We start from the raw sequence: 23,137 nt of genomic DNA, 5'->3' as shown, positions 1-23,137 counted from the left end.
CTTCTCAGCCCACTTCTGCATCCTATCAATGTCTCTCTGCAATCTTTGACAATCCTCTACACTATCTACAACACCACCAACCTTTGTATCATCTGCAAACTTGCCTACCCACCCTTCTACCCCCACATCCAGGTGGTTAATAAAAATCACAAAAAGTAGAGGTCCCAGAACAGATCCTTGTGGGACACCACTTGTCACAATCCTCCAATCTGAATGTACTCCCTCCACCACGACCCTCTGCCTTCTGCAGGCAAGCCAATTCTGAATCCACCTGGCCAAACTTCCCTGGATCCCATGCCTTCTGACTTTCTGAATAAGCCTACCGTGTGGAACCTTGTCAAATGCCTTACTGAAATCCATATAGATCACATCCACTGCACTACCCTCATCTATATGCCTGGTCACCTCCTCAAAGAACTCTCATCAGGCTTGTTAGACACGATCTGCCCTTCACAATGCCATGCTGACTGTCCCTGATCAGACCACGATTCTCTAAATACCCATAGATCCTATCAATAAGAATCTTTTCCAACAGCTTTCCCACCATAGACATAAGGCTCACTGGTCTATATTTACCCGGTCTATCCCTACTACCTTTTTTGAACAAGGGGACAACATTCACCTCCCTTCAATCCTCCGGTACCATTCCCGTGGACAACGAGGACGTAAAGATCCTAGCCAGAGTCTCAGCAATCTCTTCCCTCACTTCGTGGAGCAGCCTGGGGAATATTCTGTCAGGCCCCGGGGACTTATCCGTCCTAATGTATTTTAACAACTCCAACACCACCTCTCCCTTAATATCAACATGCTCCAGAACATCAACCTCACTCATATTGTCCTCACCATCATCAAGTTCTCTCTCATTGGTGAATACTGAAGAGAAGTATTCATTGAGGACCTCGCTCACTTCCACAGCCTCCAGGCACATCTTCCCACCTTTATCTCTAATCGGTCGTACCTTCACTCCTGTCATCCTCTATCTTCCTATTTCTAGCCTCACTAGCACGTGGCACGGGTCGCAATCCTGAGATTGCAACCCTGGAGATCCTGTCCTTCAACTTTGCACCTAATTCCCTAAACTCTCTTTGCAGGACCTCCTCCTCCTTCCTATCCACATCATTGGTCCCTACATGGACCACGACATCTGGCTGCTCATCTCCCTCCTGAGAATACCGAGAACTCGATCCGAGATATCGTGGACCCTGGCACCAAGGAAGCAACAGACCATCCGGGATTCTTGATCTCTCCCACAGAACCTCTGTCCCCCTAACTATCGAATCCCCTATCACTACTCTCCTCTTTTCCCTCCTCCTTTTCTGGGCTGAGGGTCCAGTCTCGGTGCCAGAGAAGCGACCGCTACAACTTGTCCCCATCAACAGTATCCGAAACGGTACACTTATTGTTGGTAGGAACGGCCACAGGGGTGCTCTGTTCTTTCTGTCTGTTCCCCTTCACTCTCCTGACAGTCACCAAGCTACCTGCCTCCTGACTTTTCGGGGTATCTGCCTCCCTGAAATTCCTGTCTGTTTCTGCCTCTGCCTCACGAATGATCCGAAGTTCATCCAGCTCCAACTCCAGTTCCCTAACTCGGTTTGTCAGGAGCTGCAGCTGGATGCATCTTTTACAGGCGTTGTCATCAGGGATAATTGTGCTGTCCCTGACTTCCCACGTACTGCATACGGAGCACTCGACTGCCTTAACTGCTGCCTCCATTACCTACTCCTAAATTAATTAAATTAATTAAAGGAACTTACCTGGTCTTACCTGGCCTTACCTCACTGGGAGCAGGCTCGTCCTCAGCCTCTGCTCGCTGAAGCCTCTCGAGCCAAAGCCTCAAAGCTCTGCTCCTACCCTGAGCCACTCACACGTTGTCCGCTCCTCTTCAGTTACCCCTCCTTCTTTTTACAAGGCATGGTTGCAGTAACCTATTGTCTAACTGGGTGTGATGACAAATTTGGTTCCAAGCCAGAAGATTCTGGTGTCGGTTCAAAAAGTTGTAATTTGCTTTTGAGGGTCAAAGATTGGAATCTCGTTGGATTTCTAGGCTGTCTTGGAAATCAAATGGCTAGTGTTTAGCTTTTATTTTTCAATGTAATTTCTTTTGAGGTTAAATAATAAATCTCAAAATTTCCTGGGAATATTGAAAGCAGGGAATTTAATGGAGCCATTTCAATCTTTTGTATATACTGTATGTGAAGACTTCAAATCATAAAATACAAATATTTGGGAAATACCAAACAAAGATGCCACCTAATTTACTCACTTGCACATGTGCACATGCCCCTAGGTCACTAGCAATGTAAAAGCTGGTTAGTTCTTATAACCCAAGATGCTGATACTTAGTCAGTGGAAGAACTAGCTACTCAGTATCATCCTTCACTAGCTTCAAATGTGCAAAGGTTTACTGTTAAGATAAATGATAGGAAACTTGGGTAGCAATTTCATAGCTCAAAACTGATGTTTTGATGTTAAGCTATTTAATGATTATTTACTGTTTTTTAAATCTCTTTCAGTACTGTAACATCTGCTGTCTTTACTGTGGGGGATAATGTTGTATCTGGCAGTGATGACAGAACTGTGAAAGTCTGGGATCTGAAGAACATGCGATCTCCTATAGCAACGATTCGTACTGACTCAGCTGTCAACAGGTGAATGTTTTTAATTGTATCTTGATATGATAATTCATAGGTTATTAAATAAATTTCTTTTCTTTCTCCCGGTCACTTGATTCATTCTCTTGCCCAATATCCTCTTCTCCCTTAGAATCTTAATTATTATGCCATGCATCCATCCATTTTAATTCTATACCATACATTGTTCCTAAGCCAAGACAAAGGTTAGCTGTTTTCTGCTTTGAATCCACTATTACTGTCTTTCTCCATTTCACTTAAAATTCACAAATCACATTTGTAGTCTTCACTTCAACTTCTGTTTTCTATCAAAACACCTAAATGTGACTGGGAGAGAAATGCCAGCAATGATCTGAAACTGTGTGTGTGTGTGTGTGTGTGTGTGAGAGAGAGACAGAGAAACACATTTGGTCTTAAGCTATCTTTGAGTCATTATTGAAAGAGATACTTAAACATACTAACAAAAATTTGTTTCCCGCCATGGCAAATTCAAGACTTTTTAGTTCCACACTCTACAGTATTAACAAAATCAGGATTTGAAGCTTTTTTCTTCAGCAAATTTGGTCTGAAGATGTCTCTCACTTTTGACATATTGAGTATGTTCAAAGCATATGGCCTTTCGGTTCATGCAGTATTGAAAGTCGTCGAGCAATACCGCACAGATAAAGGCCCTCAGCCCAGTGAATCTATGCCAACCACAGTGTACACCCAGCTAATTCCAAGTTCCTGCATTTGCTCATCTCCCTCTATACCCCACCCTTCCAAGTACTACTTAAGTGATAATGTATGCGCCTTAATCACTTCTACTGGCACACCATCTTTGTGAAAAAATTGCCCCTCAGGTCCCTTTTAAATCTTACACCACCCATCCTAAACCTATGCCCCTTGTTTCAGACTCTACCCCGGAGAATGGATTGTTGGCATCCACCTTATCTATGCCTCTCATAAGTTTAAAGATTGCTAAAGGATACCCTCATTCTTCTTCATTCCAAGCAATAAAGAACTAGCCTGACAACAGTTCTCTATAACTCAGGCTCCCTTGTCCTATTAACATCTTTGTGAACTTTTCCGAGTTTCGCCATGTCTTTCTTTTAACAGAGTGACCATAGCAGTACACAGCACACCAAGTGCAGCCTCACCAATGCCTTGCACAACTGCAACATAATATTCTAAATCATATGACTGATGAAGGCCAGCAATCTAAACATCTTTTTCACTACTCTGTCTACCTGTGATGCTGGTGTCAATGAATTTGTACACTTGGCTCCCTCTGTTCCATTACACTCCCTAATGTCTTACAATTCAGAGGGCAAGTCTTATGGTTGTTTGATTTTTCAAATACACTACTTCACACTTAACTGTATTGAAATCCATTTGCCATTCCTTGGCCCACTTCCCTAACTGATCATCTCCCCCTACGAAAACCACCTTCACTCTTGACAACTACACCTAAAATCATATGATCTGCAAACGTAATGATCAAGCCTTGACAACTCTCATCTACATCATTTATATAAATCAATCACTAGGGTCCCAGCACTGACTCCTGGGGCACTGGCCTCCATTCTGAGAAACAACCATTCTTTGCTTCTTACCTCAGCCAATTTTCAATCCACCTAATCAATTCTACCCAAATTCTATGGGACCTGGCATGCCAATATAAAATCTATGTTTGGTGTTTTGATAACTGGGATTATTCATTGGAACCAAGTGTTCTGTTATTCCTAATGTTAAACGTCTGAAAATTGTTAATACATGAATTACGTAATCTTAATTTTCACCCAATAATCTTTCATAAAAACGCTGCTAATGGTGGATTGAATGTGATATATTAACACAGGGAGTCCTGTATGGCTGTCGACATATATTTAATTTCTCTTGGTTGTAAATTGAGTATCTATCAAAATATATCTGGAAGGATTTCTAAAATTAACATGGAAATCCTGGAAGTATCATGTCAGGTTGAATCTGTGGGAAGAGAAACAGAGCTAATGTTTTGGGTCAAAGACCCTTCATCAGAGGATTGAAGGATTCCAACATTTCCAAGAAGTATTGGCAATATTAGTCAGACTTATTTAAAGTTCCAAATAATGTGCTGGAGGAGCTTATCAGGTTGGAGGAAGGAAAGGAATTGTTGGCGTTTTGGATGGTAACCGTGTCTCCCACAGTTTGCATTAACGTTTATTAATTTGGCTGCTCCACTATGAATTTTCAGATTTGTGTGGTTGGTAAGTTGATGGAGAAGATCCTGAGGGGCAGGATTTGTGAACATTTGGAGAGACATAATATGATTAGGAATAGTCAGCATGGCTTTGTCAAAGGCAGGTTGTGCCTTAAGAGCCTGATTAAATTTTTTGAGGTTGTGACTAAACACATTGATGAGGGTGAAGCCGTACATGTAGTGTGTATGGATTTTAGCAAGGCATTTGATAAGGTACCCCATGCAAGGCTTATTGAGAAAGCAAGGAGGCATAGGATCCAAGGAGACATTGCTTTGTGAACCCAGAACTGGCTTGCCCACAGAAGGCAAAGAGTGGTTGTAGACGGTTCATATTCTGCATGGAGGCCGGTGACCAGTGGTATGCCTCAGGGATCTGTTCTGGGACCCCTACTCTTTGTGATTTTTATAAATGACCTGGATGAGGAAGTGGTGGGACGGGTTAGTAAGTTTGCTGATGACACAAAGGTTGAGGGTGTTGTGGATAGTGTGGAGGGCTGTCAGAGATTACAGCGAGACATTGCTAGAATGGAAAACTGGGCTGAGAAGCGGCAGATGGAGTTCAACCCAGATAAGTGTGAAGTGGTTCATTTTGGTAGGTCAAATATGATGGCAGGATATAGTATTAATGGCAAACTCTTGGCAGTGTGGAGGATCAGAGGGATCTTGGGGTCCGAGTCCATGGGACACTCAAAGCTGCTACGCAGGTTGACTCTGTGGTTAAGAAGGCATACGGAGCATTGGCCTTCATCAATCGTGGGATTGAGTTTGAGAGCCGAGAGGTAATATTGCAGCTATATAGGACCCCACTTGGAGTACTGTGCTGAATTCTGGTTGCCTCACTACAGGAAGGATGTGGAAACTATAAGGGTGCGGAGGAGATTTACAAGGATGTTGCCTCGATTGGATAGCATGCTTTATGGGAATAAGTTGAGTGAACTCGGCCTTTTTTCCTTGGAACGTCGGAGAACGAGAGGTGACCTGATAGAGGTGTACAAGATAATGAGAGGCATTGATTGTGTGGATAGGCAGAGGCTTTTTCCCAGGGCTGAAATGGCTGACACGAGAGGGCACAGTTTTAAGGTGCTTGAAAGTAGGTACAGAGGAGATGTCAGGGGTAAATTTTTTATGTAGAGAGTGGTGAGTGCGTGGAATGGGCTACCGGCAATGGTGGTGGAGGCAGAAATGATAGGGTCTTTTAAGAGACTCCTAGATGAATACATGGAGCTTAGAAAAATAGAGGGCTATGGGTAAGCCTAGGTAGTTCTAAGGTAAGGACGTGTTCGGCACAGCTTTGTGGGCCGAAGGGCCTGTATTGTGCCGTAGGTTTTCTGTGTTCCTATGTTTCTATACTGAGATCAAACTGAACACATTTCCCAGTTGTGTTGAATATAGTGCCGGGGGTCTATATCCACTTCATATTTTCCAAATTGTGTATTGACCCAGATACTACAGGAACAGTTAAGCAAGGGTGTCAATCAGTATTGATTTTATATCGGGTCACTGGAGGTGACATGCACCATTTAATTTCCTGATACGTAAACAGAATCGTGGAAACATCTGCAGGTTGAGCAATATCCACAGAGAGATGCAGATGGGTTAATATTTATGGTATGTGGATCTTTGTCAGAACTGTAAGACAAATTTATATTTTCATATTTATGGAAGAAAAGTTTTAAGTAAAAGGTTCTAATTAAGTAAGAAGTGGAAGGCACTTTACTGCTTGTGACTTCCCTCCTGCAGTTAATTTATTTAAATTCTAGTTTTCTACTTTCCAATTTTCTCATTTAATACCAAACCTGGCTTAATAAAGAAACTTATCTATGAAGCACACCCATAAAATTGGGTGAAGATCAGTGGTGCCACTCGAGCAGCCCTGCTTCTTTCATTTTGGAATGGGCAGATAGACAGGCCACTAGTATTTCCTTCCCCTGATAGTGAGGAGAGATAATTATTGTAAAAGTGGAATTAAATTCTAATCATGCCTATACCATTTTACAGGATTTTGAGGTCACATAGTGCTTGCTGCATTCAGTAGCATTTTATTAGTCTTCTTTTGAGTGTTACTGTGGAAAGAAAACTATTAACTGTTTCCAGTACCTGAAGTCCCAGATTCTGTTTTGTATAAGGTTATGCGTCTTCTGAGCCCTTCCCTTGGTCGGGGTCAACCAAGAATGTTGCATTCCAGCTGTCTATGTGATACGCAAGCCTGGGCACTACGATATGGAGAGCAAGCTGTAGCCCACGTAGCTCCTCTTTTCTGCGCAGCTGATAAATCCAAAGGAATGGCAGAGACTGATACAGTTTGGCCCCAGCAGCATTGCAGGAGTTGCCAGTCAGTGTTGAACTTGGGGATTCCAGCTCTGGATTTTTCCTCTTGAGTTTACTCCAGAAGCTTTCCCCGTGAGTGGGTATAGCTGCAAGGTAGTGGTGGTTTGAGATCAGAGTTTTCCTGCTTTTTGATAAACTGCCAACTACTACTGATGAGCCCCATCTGCCTGAAGTGACTGGTTTTAAGGCATCAATAACCCAGCTTTGCCCCATCTCTCGTCCGTAGGACGCTTCTGACTTGAAGTGCTACTTCTAATTGATGAAATTGAAGGACATAGATTTAGAGTAAGGAAGAAGAGATTTTGGGGGATATGAGGGGACCTTCGTCACCTAGAATCTTCTCCAAGGATGTTCACTTTATTTGTGATGGAGAGACTTCTGAGTTCCTGAGATTCCAGGGTTGATGTCGCCTGGAACTTGGCTCCTGTTAGGGTCACCCATGGTGGTAAGGTCATGGGGGAAGGTTCTAGACAAAGAGCGATCCAACCAAGACCTCAGCAGTGGAGCTGACAGAAGGTGATGACACATCTCAGCAGCAGTGAAGGTAGATAAAGGCTGTAGCAGTGAAGGGACCCCACCATCTTGCATTCCATGGCACTGGATCCTAACCTTGTTCTGTTGTGGTCCATGTGGAGGCTGCTCATGCATCAGCCTCCCCATGTTAAACAAAGTCATACACAGCCATTTGCCATTAAGGGAATAATCCCTTGGGAGAATTTTATACCCAACTCGAGTGATTACAATACCTGGAATGCACTGCCTGTGCCAGGGTCACTGACAGCATTTAAATCTCTCGGTAAGTACTTGTATTGCCAAGACATAGTGGAACAAGTGCTGGAAGATGAGATTAATGTGGCAGGGTGCACCCTAGTCGTTATGGACAGTGGGCTAAAAGGCCTGTTTCCATGTTGTTTAATTCCATGTTACTATGCTGTCTTAGCTATGACTAGACAGTTACTGATCTCATGTCAACAGCAGTCCCTCACTGTTTGTCATCTCCACCAACAATTTGTATAAGAATGTAGTTAGCATAGTTGATAATTTTGTGGATGACCACTAACTTTGATCCTATATTGGATTATCTAAGATTACAACAGGATCCAGGTCAATTGGGTAGGTAGTCCACGGAATGGCAGATGGAATTTAACTTGGATAAATACAAAGTATTACATTTTGGTAAGTTAAACCAGGGCAGGTCTACCATAGTAAATGGCAGGGCCCTATTGCTGTAGGATAGGGACACCTCTGGATACAAGAACATACTTTACTAAAAGAAGTAACCCGGGTAGACAGGGTGATGGAGAAGGCATTTGGCATGCTTGCTTTGATCAACCAGGGTACAGGGTGTTGAATACAAGAGTTGGGATGTCGCGTTTTAAATGTATAGGCAATGATGAGACTGCACCTGGAATACTGTGTGCAGTTCTGGCAGATATAAGAGGGATGTCATTCAGGTGGAAAGGGTACAGAAAAGGTTCACAACAACATTCCCGGGTTTAGACGACTTGAGCTAAAAAGAGAGAATGGTTAGGCCTGGACTTCTTTTTCCCTAGAACGTTGAAGCCTAAGTGGTGATATTATAAGAGGTTTATAAAATCATGAGGGGCATAGATAAAATGAATGGTCACTGTTTCTTTTTCCCACTTGATAGAAGTCTAAAACTAGAGAGCATAAATTTAAAGGGAAAACTTTAAGAGCACCCAAGGATATTTTTTTCATACAGAGGGTGGTGGTTGTGTGCCAAAGGAAATAGTGGAAGTGAGTATGATTACAGTGTTTAACAGACATTTAGATAGGTGTATAGATAGGAAGAGCTCGGAATTATGCAGGCAAATGGGACCAGCTCAGTTAGGAAGCTTGGTCAGCATGGATGAGATGGGCTAACAAACCTGTTTTCATCCTGTTTCACGCTGACTCTGAATCCACTGCCTCCAGTGTTTTCGTCTTCGATCTCAGTGTAGTATATGATGAAATATACGCACTTTGATAATAAGTTTACTTTGAACTTTGAAGATCCGCAAGTGGTTGATGTATTATTGCAGATAGTTCTTCCCTCACAGATTCTAGTCCTTATCTCTTGTTCCTTCTCTTCCCACTTTATATCTCTAACACGCGAAAAAAAACACACACACACATAAATTACTTGAGGAACTCAGAGGGTTGAGGAGTACCTGTGTTTAGGATGGTTGAGAGAGGAAAGGTCCTCACCACCTTCTTAACCTTGGTCTTCCCTTCACCTCAGTGAAGAGGGCTTACAACCGTATGCCTCAACTCTCCAAGTTCAACAGTTCACGCTTTCCATAATTTCCAGCTTGATTTTATCACTCTACACATCCACCTCTCTGCTTTCAGCACTCTGAGCAGATATTTCAAAGACTCCATCCACCCACCCTGGGCATTCTGTCTTCTCCACTCTTCTACTGAGCAGAAGATACAAAGCCTGAAAGCAGGTACAACTTGGCTCAAGGACAGCTTCTTTCCAGCTGCTATCAGACTTTTGAATAGACCTCTTGTACAATAAGATGTTTTCCATACTTTACAGTGTAACTTGTTACAATTGTGTACCTTATTTTTATTTTTACCAGAGATGCAGTTTCTCTATATCTGTTAACATTTTATTCTGTATTGTTATTGTTTTACATTGTTCTATCTCAATGCACCATGTAATGATGTGATCAGTATGCACAGTATACAAGACTAGATTTTCACTGTATCTTGATACATGTGATGATGATATTCCAATTCCTGGTATATCCTTCCTTGTTCACCAAAGGGAAGGTTAATAGTTTGAGGTAGAACATTAACCTTGATATTATTGAATAGCAGATGTGCCGAGCACCAAAAGGCTTCCTCCTGCTCCTACTTACAGTATGTTCCTAACAAACTAAAACATGAAGTTGATTTCTTTTATGCAGTGCTTACCCCATTCTCATCATTGTCAAAGCTCAAGATCACTCCATGCTTGTGGTAAGACAGAATGATTTGATAGATTGAAAATTCCACCTCCAGAGGAAGTGGTTCATGGAGATTGGCCTTAGATGTGTCCTTTGTTGAGTTTGATCTCCAGGTAATGCTATTGATCTTGTAGAAACCCAATAATTCTGGGCAAATGAAAGAACAATCATCCAAGGTTTCTTTAATCTTGTAGCTCCTGCTGGAGTGGTTGTGAATGTCAGGTGTGGATAGCATTAGGCTGCGTCCCTGGCTCACTTTAGCACAATACCAGAAGCCTGTTGCCTAAATCCACATCAAGGATTGTGGACGTGGATGTTATTGGCTGTTGAATGAACCAGCATACCCAGAGGAGGGGACCATATGGAAGAGGTGGAATAAGGAGATTATAATTGCTTGTATTACTTATGAGCATTGGTATTTTAAGAGGTGGAATTAAAAATATAGTACAGCTGGTCCTACATCACAAAGTCAAAAGGAAACTCTAGGACTGCAAAGGTTACAGATTAAAATGCAAGTGAAAAAGCAAAGCTTTAAGTAAATTTTGACATTATTGTTCTTGGTTTGCAATGACATTTGCACATCTGTGTCTTTTTATTAGATCTGGATTACAGTTAAAATTCAGAAATGCCTATGTCAATGCACTTCTTGTAGAGATGTTTATGAACTTAGCTCTTTTTGTAAGAAATATCTTAAAGGATAGATAGGAAGCCTTTCCTTTGTTTGTCTTGCCATCAACGTTCCCTCTAATTTTTAGTAGTCATTGTGCGCAAAAATCTTGTGCAAATTTTTTTCCTGTGACAAAAGTATGTGCGCACTGAATGCACGCATGGCACAGTTTATGTAGGTTTACAGAATATTTGACATAAAACTGCACAGAATAACAACAAAATAACATACATATTTAAGTCACTCAGTTATTTTTTCTCTCTCCTGTCTTTGGCATTTACCTATTCTTTGTAAACTCTATCTAGACTAATAGAACTTCCATCCAATTGATAGCTTTTGATTCTCATTAACATATCCAAATGACATTCACCTAAACGGTTTCTCAGCTTGTTTTTGAGTTGATTCATTAGGCTAAAACCTCGCTCACAGTCTGCACTAGACGCAAGAAAGGTTCCCCCAATGTCCATCAACAGTGCAAGGTCGCAAAACCGTTCATTTTGAAGTATAAATGCCACCATTTGAGCAAAGTTTGAAATCAGTTTGGATTTAATTTTTTCTTGCACGGAAAATTTGAAATCTTTAAACTGTCTAACTATTACAGTATTTTCAGCTAGAAAATCATGATACTTCAGACATAAGGCATTAACTTGTTCATCACCAAATATGAGTCACAATCTGCAATTGCAGAGAAATCAACAGCTGACCATTCTTGTACCTCATCTTCAGGAAACCTTTCTTCTAAGTGAACACAAAGACTATTTATAAAAGTCAACAGCAAACTTGTAGCTACTGTGACGTTTGATCGTTTTTGCTCTTGCTCATCTGCATTCAACCGTAACATGCGTAGCACTCCTGTAACGGGTAATGACGGGTTCTGTTGCCTGAGCTTTTGTACACCATCCAAATGCGATTTACTTGCCAAATGACACTTCAAAAAGTCAAGTTTCCAAATATCATCCCACTTCTTTCCACTAGCAAATTCTCCAGCAACTTTCACATCACGACAATACAGGTAACCCCAGTTTCCGAATCATACATAAGTATTTCTCGTAGCTGAACGTTCATGACCTCATGAGCTTCGGTGTAGCAATTTCTACTATTTTGCTAAGCCATTCAACTTTAAACAAATTTCTTCACGCCCTTCGCTTCTCTTGAATTTGACATAGTGAATCAATATTTTTTTCAATAAAAACTTAGTAAGCTATCTACAGGATTTGAAACAGATCTTTGAACACTTTACAATATGAACACTGTCCGCCAAAGATGGCTGCCGCCGTGATGCAGCTGTACAAACCAGAACAGGAAAGGTGAGGTGACGTAAATTAGTGACGTGCATTGTGGTACTTGAAAAACCGACTAACTAGTTAACAGTGTTTATTTAGAAGATTATTTTCAATAAGTATAATTATTAATTACTACATTATTTTAGGTAACTAACCTTTTGTGCACACATTAATTTCCTTTGTGCACTGGTTGAAAAACGTGTGCGTGCGCACACGCGCACAGCTTAGGGGGAACATAGCTTGCCATGCCGTGCATTCTCTTTCATATTTAAAACTTATTTCTTTTTATCACATTTTCCAAAATTCTTTCTCTGTCAAGTGTCCTTTAACTGATTAAGTTGAGGAAGTACCTTTTGTTTTGTAATTTATTTTTTATTGAATTTCATCATCAAACAAACATTTCCATAAGATGTATTTCAGATACTGTACATATATATCATATAATCATATTTGTCACAAATCTCTACATAATATTTGAGGTACACACTTATAGAAAGGAGAGGAAAGAAAGAACAATCGAGAAAAGAAAACCATGTACAGAGTAGGGAGTGATCATTTTTTTTTACAACATATTTATTGACTTGTGAGAATAAAATCAGGCCTATGAGGTGTTATGTAGTTAAACCATTTTTTCCAGTATGAATAAAATTGTTCTAACTTATGATTAACAGATGCTGTTATCTTCTCCATTTTGTAAATGTCCATTGTAATTTCCATCCATACATTTAAAGTTGGGCTCTCCTGTGATAATCATTTCCTGGTAAGGGTCTTTTTACCAGCTACCAGCAGTACATTCATTAAATATTTATCTCTTTTCAACCATTCTTGAGGTATATACCCAAAATATATGGTCTTACTGTCTAAGGGTATTTCACATTTAAAGATGTCCTGTAGGGCATTATGTATCCCACTCCAATAGTCTTTGATAATGGGGCATTCCCAGAAAATATGATAATAGTTTGTATTTTGATTTCTACAATTTCTCCAGCAAACAGGGAGGTTACTATCATAATGAGATTTCTGAGAGAGCGTAATAAAATACCTTATCAAGTTTTTCCACCCGAACTCCCTCCATTTCTGTGAACTGGTACACTTCCATTGATACCTCCATATTATTGTCCAGTCTTCCTCAGATATTATTATCCCTCCTTCCTTCTCCCATTTTGTTTTAATGTTTGAAGTTGAATGTGTTTTAAGATTTGACAAACTCTTATACACTCTTGAAATTATTCCACTGTTGTCTGAATTATATGCTTTTCTAAATAGCTCTATCAGACATGTACTTGCCTTGGTTGCATTTTTAACTGTCCTATTAACATACTGTCGCATCTGTAAATACCGGTAAAAGTCTTGTTTTTCTAGTAAGTGTTTCTCTTTGAGCATTTCAAAACTGAACAGTGTTCCTTCTTTCATTGTATTGCAAATAGCTGTTACAGTTGTCCCCCGCTTTTCGAACGTTCGCTTTACGAAACCTCACTGTTATGAAAGACCTACATTAGTTACCCTTTTCCGCGAACAGATGTTTTCACTGTTACGAAAAAAGGCAGCGTGCGAGAAAAAAAGGCAGTGCCCGATAAAAGGCAGCATTCGCCCCGAGCTCTCCCCGGATTCGGAACAGCATTCTAGCCGGCATTGCTTAAACATGTGCCTGTGAGCATCCGTTAGCAAGATGAGTTCTAAAGTATCGGAAAAGCCTAAAAGAGCTCGTAAGGGTGTTACACTTAGCGTAAAACTAGACATAATTAAGCGTTTTGATCGTGGTGAACGAAGTAAGGAAAAAATGAGTTTGGCTTGTGGAAGCTGACAAAGATGATGTTGAAGAAGTTTTGGCATCCCATGACCAAGAACTGATAGATGAAGAGCTGATGCAATTGGAAGAGGAAAGGATAACAACTGAAACCGAATTCAGTAGCAAAAGTGAAGTCGTCCAGGAACTGAACGTGAAGCTACTGCGTGAGATTTTCGCTGCAATGATAAAGTATGACTTTAATTTTGAAAGGGTACGTCGGTTTAGGGCAGGTTTGCAAGTGGTTTGAGCGCTTACAAAGAACTGTATGATAGAAAAATGCGCGAGGCTCAGCAGTCAAGCAAGGCTTTCACATAAGCCACAGCAGACAACGAACCTCGTCCTTCAACATCAAGGCAGGCAGTCATAGGAGAAGATGAGCTGCCTACCCTAATGGAAACAGACGACGATGAGGTGACACCTCAGTGTCCCACCACCCCAACCTCCAGGCCGCGGACAGATAGCGATTCGCGGAGAATGCAGCGGTAGCCGGGAGGCACACAGTACATCTTTAAGAAAAAAACTGAAATAAACATACTAATTAATTAGGTGCCGCCCGGCATGTAAATGTCGGCCCAGATTAGAGGCGATTGCAGATTGCGTATTTATCATATCATTCCTGCTTTTAGGGTATGTTACTGTTATTTTAGGTTTTATGTTTTATTTGGCATGATTTGGTAGGTTATTTTTGGGTCTGCGAACGCTCACAAAATTTTCCCATATAAATAAATGGTAATTGCTTCTTTGCTTTATGACATTCCGGCTTACGAACCGTTTCATAGGAACGCTCTACCTTCGGATGGTGGGGGAAACCTGTATTCCTTTAGCTGTCTCGTCCTTAAATCTAGCATCCAGTTTACTCGGCGTAAAATCCAAGTCATATGCACACCATTTAAAAATTGCAGTGTCTCTCTCTAGTTTATATTCTTTTATAATAGTTTTCCATATTTTAAGAGTCCATTTCATGCACAGCTGTCAGTATTATTTATGTAACTTTGTAGGTTGTTATCAGCCAAAATTGCCTGTATGGGGATGGAAGGTATCCCCTCCTCAATGTTTTTCCATTGAGCGTCATGTGATGGGTTGCACCAGCATATCACGGCTCTCAACTGTGCTGCAAAATAATAATCTGTGAGAGAAGGTAGACCCCTTCCCCCCTTTTCCTTGGCTAATTACAAAGTTTTGAGACAAACCTTGGGCCTTTTACCTTGCCATATATATCTTGATAGCATCTTGTTCATTCATTGAATTGATTTTGGTTAATCTCTATTGGTAGGGTCTGAAAGAGATATAGTAGTCTGGGCAGTATATTCATTTTAATAGATTCAATCCTTGAAATGAGACCAAGAAAATGAATTGGGTTCTATCTTGTTATATCTTCCTTAATCTTTTTTATATATAAGCTGATAATTGCATTCTGATAATTTTGCCAAATCGTTTAGCATAATGATGCCCAAATATTTGACGGACTCTGTTTGCCATGCCCAAGGATATCTACTTTCAACTTCTCTTGGTGGGCTATACTTATATGAAAGTAGTTGGGTTTTATATATGTTGATCTTGTATCCTGATAATTGGCCATATTGTTCAAAGGATTGCATCAATTTTGGTAAGGAGTATGTTGGTTGCCCTAAATAGATCAAAATGTCATCCGCGTAACAGGCCAATTTATGCTCTGTCCCTTTAATAGTAATTCCCCTGATATCTTCATTTTGTCTGATGTATTGAGCTAAGGGTTCCAGACATAATGAGAAGAGTATCGGTGACCATGCACAACCCTGTCTCGTGCCCCTTTCTAGGGTAAAACTAGTAGATAAATATCCATTGATTTTAGTCCTGGCAGTAGGATTGTCATATAGTGCCTGTATCGTTTTAATAATTGTGTCATGTAGACCAAATCTATGTAAAACTCTATAAAGAAAATTCCAATTAACCGAATCAAATGCCTTTTCAGCATCCACTCTTATCACTATTGCTTCAATTTCATTTTTTTAATATGATCCATAATGTGAAGTGTCCTTTGTATATTGTCTTGTGTTTGGCGTTGTTGTATAAAACCTGTCTGATCATTATGTATCAGTGTGGGTAGAAACTCTTCTAATCGTTTGGCTATGATGGAGGTAAATATTCTATAATCCACATTAAAAACAGATATTGGTCTAAATGACCCACATTCCATTTTATCCTTGTCTTCTTTCGGTATAGCTGAGATTATCAAGGAAGTACCTTCTAATTAAAGGCTGAGTAACTCTGATTATGTCCCAAGTTAAAGCCATGGCCGTAGTAAGTGACAGGGTCAGTAGAGGGATGGCAGGAGTGAACCGATCACCTTACACTAAACTTCTGACTGACATTTTTTTGGAATTACACATTCATAAAGGCAGGATGAGAGTAAAATTCTAAAGCTTGGTCCTTTATCAAAGCTTTTGCTCATAGAAGGTATAAAATATGTTTTGGTGATGTTATCTATGGTAAGGTTGGCTGCATCACAGCTTGGTATTGAAACACCAATACCTTTGAACAGAAAATCTTACAAAAAGTAGTGGATATAGCCCAGTCCATCACAGATAAAGCCATGCCTACCATTGAGCACATCTATATGAAGCATTGTTGCAGGAAAGCAACATCATCAGGGATACCCTTCCAGCCAGGTCATGCTCTCTTCTTGCTGCTTCCATTAGGTAGAAGGTACCAGGAGCTTCAGTACTCATACCACCAGGCTCAGGAACAGTTATTGGTCCTCATTCATCAGGCTCAGGAATGGTTATTGCCCTTCATCCATTAGGCTCAGGAATGGCTATTACCCCTCATCCATCAGGCTCTTGAACCAAAGAGGATAACTTCACTCAATTTCACTTGCCCCATCATCGAAATGGCCCCACAACCTATGGACTCACTTTCAAGAACTCTTCATCTCATGTTCTTGATATTAATTGCTAACTTATTTTTATTTTTGTATATTCACAGTTTGTTGTTTTTTGCACACTGAATGCCCAAGTTGGTGCAGTCTTTTCATGATTCTATTGTAGATTTATTGAGTCTTCTGCATGAAAATGAATCTCTGGGTTGTATATGGTGACATATGTATTCTGATAAATCTTAGTTTGAGCTTTATGAAATCCTTATCACATAAGGCTATTTGCTTATTGTGAGTATGACAGCTATTTTTAAACTAGAGTTGCAGGGGAATGGGAACCAGAGTGCCAGAACAGTTAGTGAAGAGGTTGTGGAGGCAGATGTTGTTAAGACCTCAGACAAAGTTGAGAATCAAAAGGTTGAGCATGGTGCGACTAGTGTCCTAAGCTGCATATATTTCAAAGCAAGAAGTATTGGAGGAAAGGCCGATAATAGTGCTAAAGTTGAGGTAGCTGGTTTACAAACAGATGCAATGTGTAGTGAGGAGGGGCTGTTGATAGGGCAAAATTGTAGTCAACAGGATGAGTTACAATGTAAAAGGCAGACAGAATCAAAAACGTCAATACAGGACTGAAGGTTTTATTCCCGCAAAGAACTGAAGTTTGCTTGTAGTATGTGAAGTCTAGGTCAGGGTCTTCAAAAGAACCCTGAAAGGGAAAAATGAAAATATTAAAGACGGAAATAGAGTTGTTTCCGAAGATGCAAGCAAAGGAGTTAGTGTTTAGCGCCATCTTAACTCCACCTCCGGGTATACAGACCTGCAAACAGTTGTAAGAATGTGGCCAACAAATTACAATGGGAGATAGAAAATGCATGACAAAAGGGCAATGTTACGATAGTCATGGGACTTTGATATGCAGGTCGAGTGGGATAAGTAGGTTGGTGCTGTGTCCAATCAAGAACCTTTCAATGCCTTAAATACACCCAATGACTTTGTCTCCACAGCTGCTTGTGGTAACAAATTCCACAAATTCATTACCCCCTAGCGAAAGAAATTTCTCTACATCTCTGTTTTAAATGGATGCCCTCCTATCCTCATGCTCTGGTTGAGGCAGAGGGTTAGCAACATTTTCCTTGGGAAACGTCACATGGATTGAGCCCTTTTACAATGTCTTTGATGGAGTGGCACTGAACAATGAACAGTACTGGAAAAATTACTATTTCTTTATCAGAAGAAAAAAAACATTCAGCTGTTGCTGACTGCAGTTATTTGATAGAATATAAATGCAATTAAGGATCGTGACAATTAACGTGTTTTGCTGTTGCTTGAAGGCTTTTAAAAAAGGAAATCTAATTATTATGCTTATTAAGATAGCGTCTTGGAATTGAATGTGGGAGGTTGAATTTTGTTTAAAAAGTCTTTTCAGCAGAGCTTTCTTAGGCAGCAGTGTTTTTTTTATATAAGGTTCTTAGTCATTATCAATGCCCAGCAAATACTCCAATGGAATAAAGAGTGGAAATGTTGTCCACTCTCAATACTAACATCAAAGTGTAAATCAGTATCATGGAAATTAGGGAAACTATTTATTTCATTCAGCCAGCAGAGTGGAACTGTCCTCCGATTGCAGCATTCATTTAATTCAAATAATCTTTAGCTTTTTCGCTTCCAGTATTTTATCAGTCAGTTTCTTTGTGAGCACAGCCGAAGCATTAACGAGAAACAAAAATGGAACCTGGTGTGCTGGGTTAATCATAGAATGTAAAGCAGTACAGAAGCAGAGCAGGCACTTCTGCCCACAATGTTGTGCTGTGTTAATTAAGATAATGATATTTATTTACATTAATCCCTTCTGTCCACATATGGTCTATTTTGCCTGAGCACCTCTTAATCGCCTCTTTTGTATCACAGTAGACAGTGCATGAACCCACCACACTGTTTAAAAAAAAAACTTGTCCTGCACATATTGTTTGAACTTTCCTCTTCTCAGCTTAAATACATGCCTTCAAGTGTCAGACATTTTGACCCTGGGGAAAAAGATATCGGTGCTCTATCTATGCCTCTTGTAATTTTATATTGCCTTTAGGAATTGCTTGACATTGTAGCGCAGAAGGAAATCATTTGTCTACCATGTCCATGCTAGTTTCAGTTGAAACTAACTCCTTAGAAATAGCACGTGCAGCACTGTTTTCTTTTACTGCATTGCAGTTTAAAAATAGATTTGATCTGATCACCAATTTGATTTTCAATGGGTTAAATTAGCAACATCTAAATTGTGCTGAAAAGTTTCAATCTTATGGGCTTCAAATGAAACTTTTGCCAGTTGGGTACTTCCTGAAATGACTTACCCCAGTGACTCCAATGTGCTTTCTGTGTTACAAGAAGATGTGCAGTAATCCCTTTGGACCATCACTGTGGCACTTGAAGCTCAGTGTCCTATGTTGGTCGCAGTTTAAATGCTTACCTTGATTTCTTGTCTTTGCCAGCCCTTCATTGCCCAATCTGAAACTCTCTGCTCCCACCTCCCTGATGTAGTCAGTCCCCTAAACTCCTTGCAACACGCACAAAATGCTGGAGGAATTCAGTAGGCCAGACAGCATCTATAAAAAGAAGAGTACAGTCGACGTTTCGGGCGGAGATCCTTCATCAGGACTGGAAAGGAAGGGGACTGAAACCAGAATAAAATAGTAGGGAGAGGAGCAGATGCTGGCAGACTTTAGGTGATTAAGTGATTTAGAGGGATATGCGTCAAACACAGGCAAATGGGACTAGCTAGGAATGCATCCCAGTTGGCATTGACAAGGTGGGCTGAAGAGCCTATTTCCATTCTCTGTAATATATCTAAGTCTCTGGCATTCATATCCACCAAAGGTGTGGAGTATGCTCTTTGGGTACATACCTTTCATATCTTGGATGGCTTGGGGGCTGAATGACAGAGAGTTTGGGTTTTAAAATCCGTCACTAGAGAAAGGGATACCTTTTCCTGCTCTTCCTTTCCTCCTCTCTTCCAATAGCTTGTGCTGCTTTGCTTGGCTTTGCTTGGCTTTGCTTCGTATATAAAGTTTTGGAATAAATCAAATGATATTTTCATGATGTGTTTCTTTGCTCTCATTGCAGGATAAGTGTTTCTGTTAGTCAGAGGATTATAGCGCTTCCTCATGACAATCGTCAGGTCCGACTATTCGATATGTCAGGCGTACGTTTAGCCCGCCTTCCCCGCAGCAATCGTCAGGTAATTTAATTTGTATGTTGAAACTTAATTTTTCTCTCTCCAGTGGGCTAATGTAATTTTTAAATGTAGTCATACTATTGGAATTGGGATTATCTAGAGGTATCTAAACGAATAGGTGCATTTTTTAACGTCTTGGTGATAGAGTCCCTGTGCTCAAACCTTGCTACTGACCACTCTTTAGAAAATACAGTCGTGCTAGAAAGTTTGTGAACCCTGGAGAATTTTCACCATTTCTGCTTTAGTATGACCTAAAATGTGATCAGATCTTCACCTAAGTCCTAAAACTAGATAAACAGAATTCAATTAAATAAATAACACAAAAAACACTATACTTGTTCATTTATTTATTAAGAAAAATGATCCAATATTACATGTATTAGTGGAAAAAAGTATGTGAACCTCTGGGGTAATGCCTTCTACAAAAGCTATTTGGAATCAGGTGTTCCAATTAATGAAATAAGACTGGAGGTGTGGGTTGTAGAGGTGCCCTAGCCTATGAAAAAAGATGCACAAAGTCAGGTTACTAACAGAGTCTGTTCTTCTCAAGAAAGATCTGTTTATGTGCACCGTGCCTCGATCAAAACAACTTTCAGAGGACCTTAGAAGAAAATTGTAGAGATGCATGAAGCTGGAAAAGGCTACAGAAGTATTTCTAGAGACTCAAGTGTTCATCAGTCCATAATAAGAGAAATTGTTTACAAATGGAGAAAACTTAGTACTATTGCTATTCTCCCTAGGAGTGGGCATCCTGCAAAGATCACACCAAAAGCACAATGTGTAATGCTGAAGGAGGTGAAAAACAATCCTAGGATAACAGCAGAAGACCTGCAGAAATCTCTAGAACTTCCTAAAACAGATCTTGGGGTCCAAGTCCATAGGAAACTCAAAGCTACTGTGCATGTTGACTCTGTGGTTAAGAAGGCATACAGTGTATTGACCTTCATCAAAAATGGGATTGAGTTCAAGAACTGAGAGGTAATGTTACAGCTATATAGGACTCTGGTCAGACCCGACTTGGATTACTGTGCTCAATTCTGGTCACCTCACTCCAGGAAGGATATGGAAACTATAGAAAGAGTGCAGAGGAGATTTACAAGGATGTTGCCTGGATTGGGAAGTATGCCTTATGAGAGTAGGTTGAGTGAACTTGGCCTTTTCTCCTTGGAGCAACAGAGGATGAGAGGTGATCTGATAGAGGTGTATAAGATGATGATCATTGATCATGTGGATAGTCAGAGGCTTTTTCCCCAGGGCTGAAGTGGCTAACACGAGAGGGCACAGTTTAAAGGTGTTTGGAAGTAGGTACAGAGGAGATGTCAGGGGCAAACATGAGGAAATTTGCAGATGCTGGAATTTCAAGCAACACACATAAAAGTTGCTGGTGAACACTGCAGGCCAGGCAGCATCTCTAGGAAGAGGTACAGTCGAAACGTCGACTGTATCTCTTCCTAGAGATGCTGCCTGGAATGCTGAGATGTCAGGGGTATGTTTTTACACAGAGAGTGGTGAAGATCTGGAATGGGCTGCCAGCAACTGTGGTGAAGGTGGAAATGTTAGGGTCCTGGATAGGTACATGGAGCTTAGAAAAACAGAGGGCTGTGGGTAACCCTAGGTAATTTCTAAAGTAAGTACATGTTCGGCACAACATTGTGGGCTGAAGGGCCTGTATTGTGCTGTAGGTTTTCTATGTTTCTATGTCTCTGTTCATGTGTCCACTATAAGAAAAGCACTGAACAAGGATGGTGTTCATGGAAGGACACCATTGAGGAAACCAGTGCTCTCGAAAAAACATTGCTGCACATCTCAAGTTTGCAAAAGACCACCTGGATGTTCTACATCACTTCTGGGACAATGTTCTGTGGACAGATGAGACATAAGTTGAATTTTTTGTCAGAAGTGCACATGTGCTATGTTTGGAGGAAAAAGTGCACTGCACATCAACACCAAAACCTCATCCCAGCTGTGAAGCATGGTGGAAGGAACATCATGGTTTGGAGCTGCTTCAAGGTCTGGACAGCTTGCAATCGTTGAGGGGACAATGAATTCAAAATTATATCAAGACATTTTACAGGAGAATGTCAGGGTAGCAGTTCATCACCTGAAGCTTAGTAGAAGTTTGATAATGCAACAAGACGATGATCCGAAAGACAAGAGTAAATCAACAATGTAATGGTTTAAAAAGAAGAAATATGTTTTTTGGAATGGCCAAGTGGAAGTCCTGACCATAATCCTATAGAAACGTTGTGGTAGGACCTGAAACAAGCAGCTCATGCATGGAAGGTTCACATACCTTTCCCAACAAATACATGTAATATTTGATTATTTTTCTCAATAAATAAACAAACAAGTATATTGTTTTGTGTTATTATTTAATTGAGTTCACTTTATCTAGTTTTAGGACTTGTGTGAAGATCTGATCACATTTTAGGTCATATTTATGCAGAAATGGAAAAAATTCTACAGGTTTCACAAACTTTCTAGCACCCCTGTATGTATAACAATATTCAAAGCATGCAAAAAGCTGAGTGGTATCAAGAAAACTTGTAAATCCTTCCTCCTGAAACTATGGATAAGTATTGAAATTTATTTCATCTCCTTAAAGTTGAGCAGAGAATTAATTGAAAAAGGATCTAGTGCTTGTAAAATTGCAACTTTCATGAGAGTTGCATATACATATGGAATAGTGAAAAGCAGTAGCAAACTAAAGTCAGCCTTTGTACAAGTATGATCTTGCAAATGTTGCATTTCCATGCCTCTGTATTCATATAATCTGAATACATTACCTTCAAAGTTCAGAGTAAGTTTATGATCAAAGTGCATACATGTCACTATATATAACCCTGAGATTCATTTTCCTGTGGGCATACTCAGCAAATCTACAGAACAGTAAATATAACAGGATCAATGAAAGATTAACCGGAGTGCAGAAAACAACAAAATGTGCAAATGCAAATATAAATAAATAGCAATAAATAACGAGAACAGAGTCTTTAAAATGAAGCATTGGTTCTGGGAAACATCTCAATTATGGGGCAAATGAGTGTAGTTATCCCCTTTTCTTCAAGAGCCTGATGGTTGAGAGGTAGTTACTGTTGTTAAACCTGGTGGTATGAGTCCTGAGGCTCCTGTACCATCTACCTGATGGTAGCAGCGAGAGGAGAGCATAGGCTGGGTAGTCGGAT

General features: G+C 40.3%; 1 protein-coding gene across 2 annotated transcripts in view; it reads left to right on the top strand.

The window, feature by feature from the left end:
• Nucleotides 1-23,137, top strand: part of wdr37 (WD repeat domain 37) — a 137,277-nt gene that overhangs the window by 108,048 nt on the left and 6,092 nt on the right. For both annotated transcript variants that reach the window (XM_072254004.1, XM_072254002.1), the window contains 2 exons: nucleotides 2,514-2,648; nucleotides 19,841-19,955. In XM_072254004.1, the coding sequence (XP_072110105.1) occupies nucleotides 2,514-2,648; nucleotides 19,841-19,955 (250 nt within the window). The remainder of the gene's footprint in view (nucleotides 1-2,513; nucleotides 2,649-19,840; nucleotides 19,956-23,137) is intronic.

The sequence above is a fragment of the Mobula birostris genome, chromosome 3 (genome assembly GCF_030028105.1).
Source record: "Mobula birostris isolate sMobBir1 chromosome 3, sMobBir1.hap1, whole genome shotgun sequence".
Lineage (NCBI taxonomy): Eukaryota > Metazoa > Chordata > Chondrichthyes > Myliobatiformes > Myliobatidae > Mobula > Mobula birostris.
The sequence above is the reverse complement of the archived record's forward strand: the minus strand, read 5'-3'. Positions and strand labels throughout refer to the sequence as shown.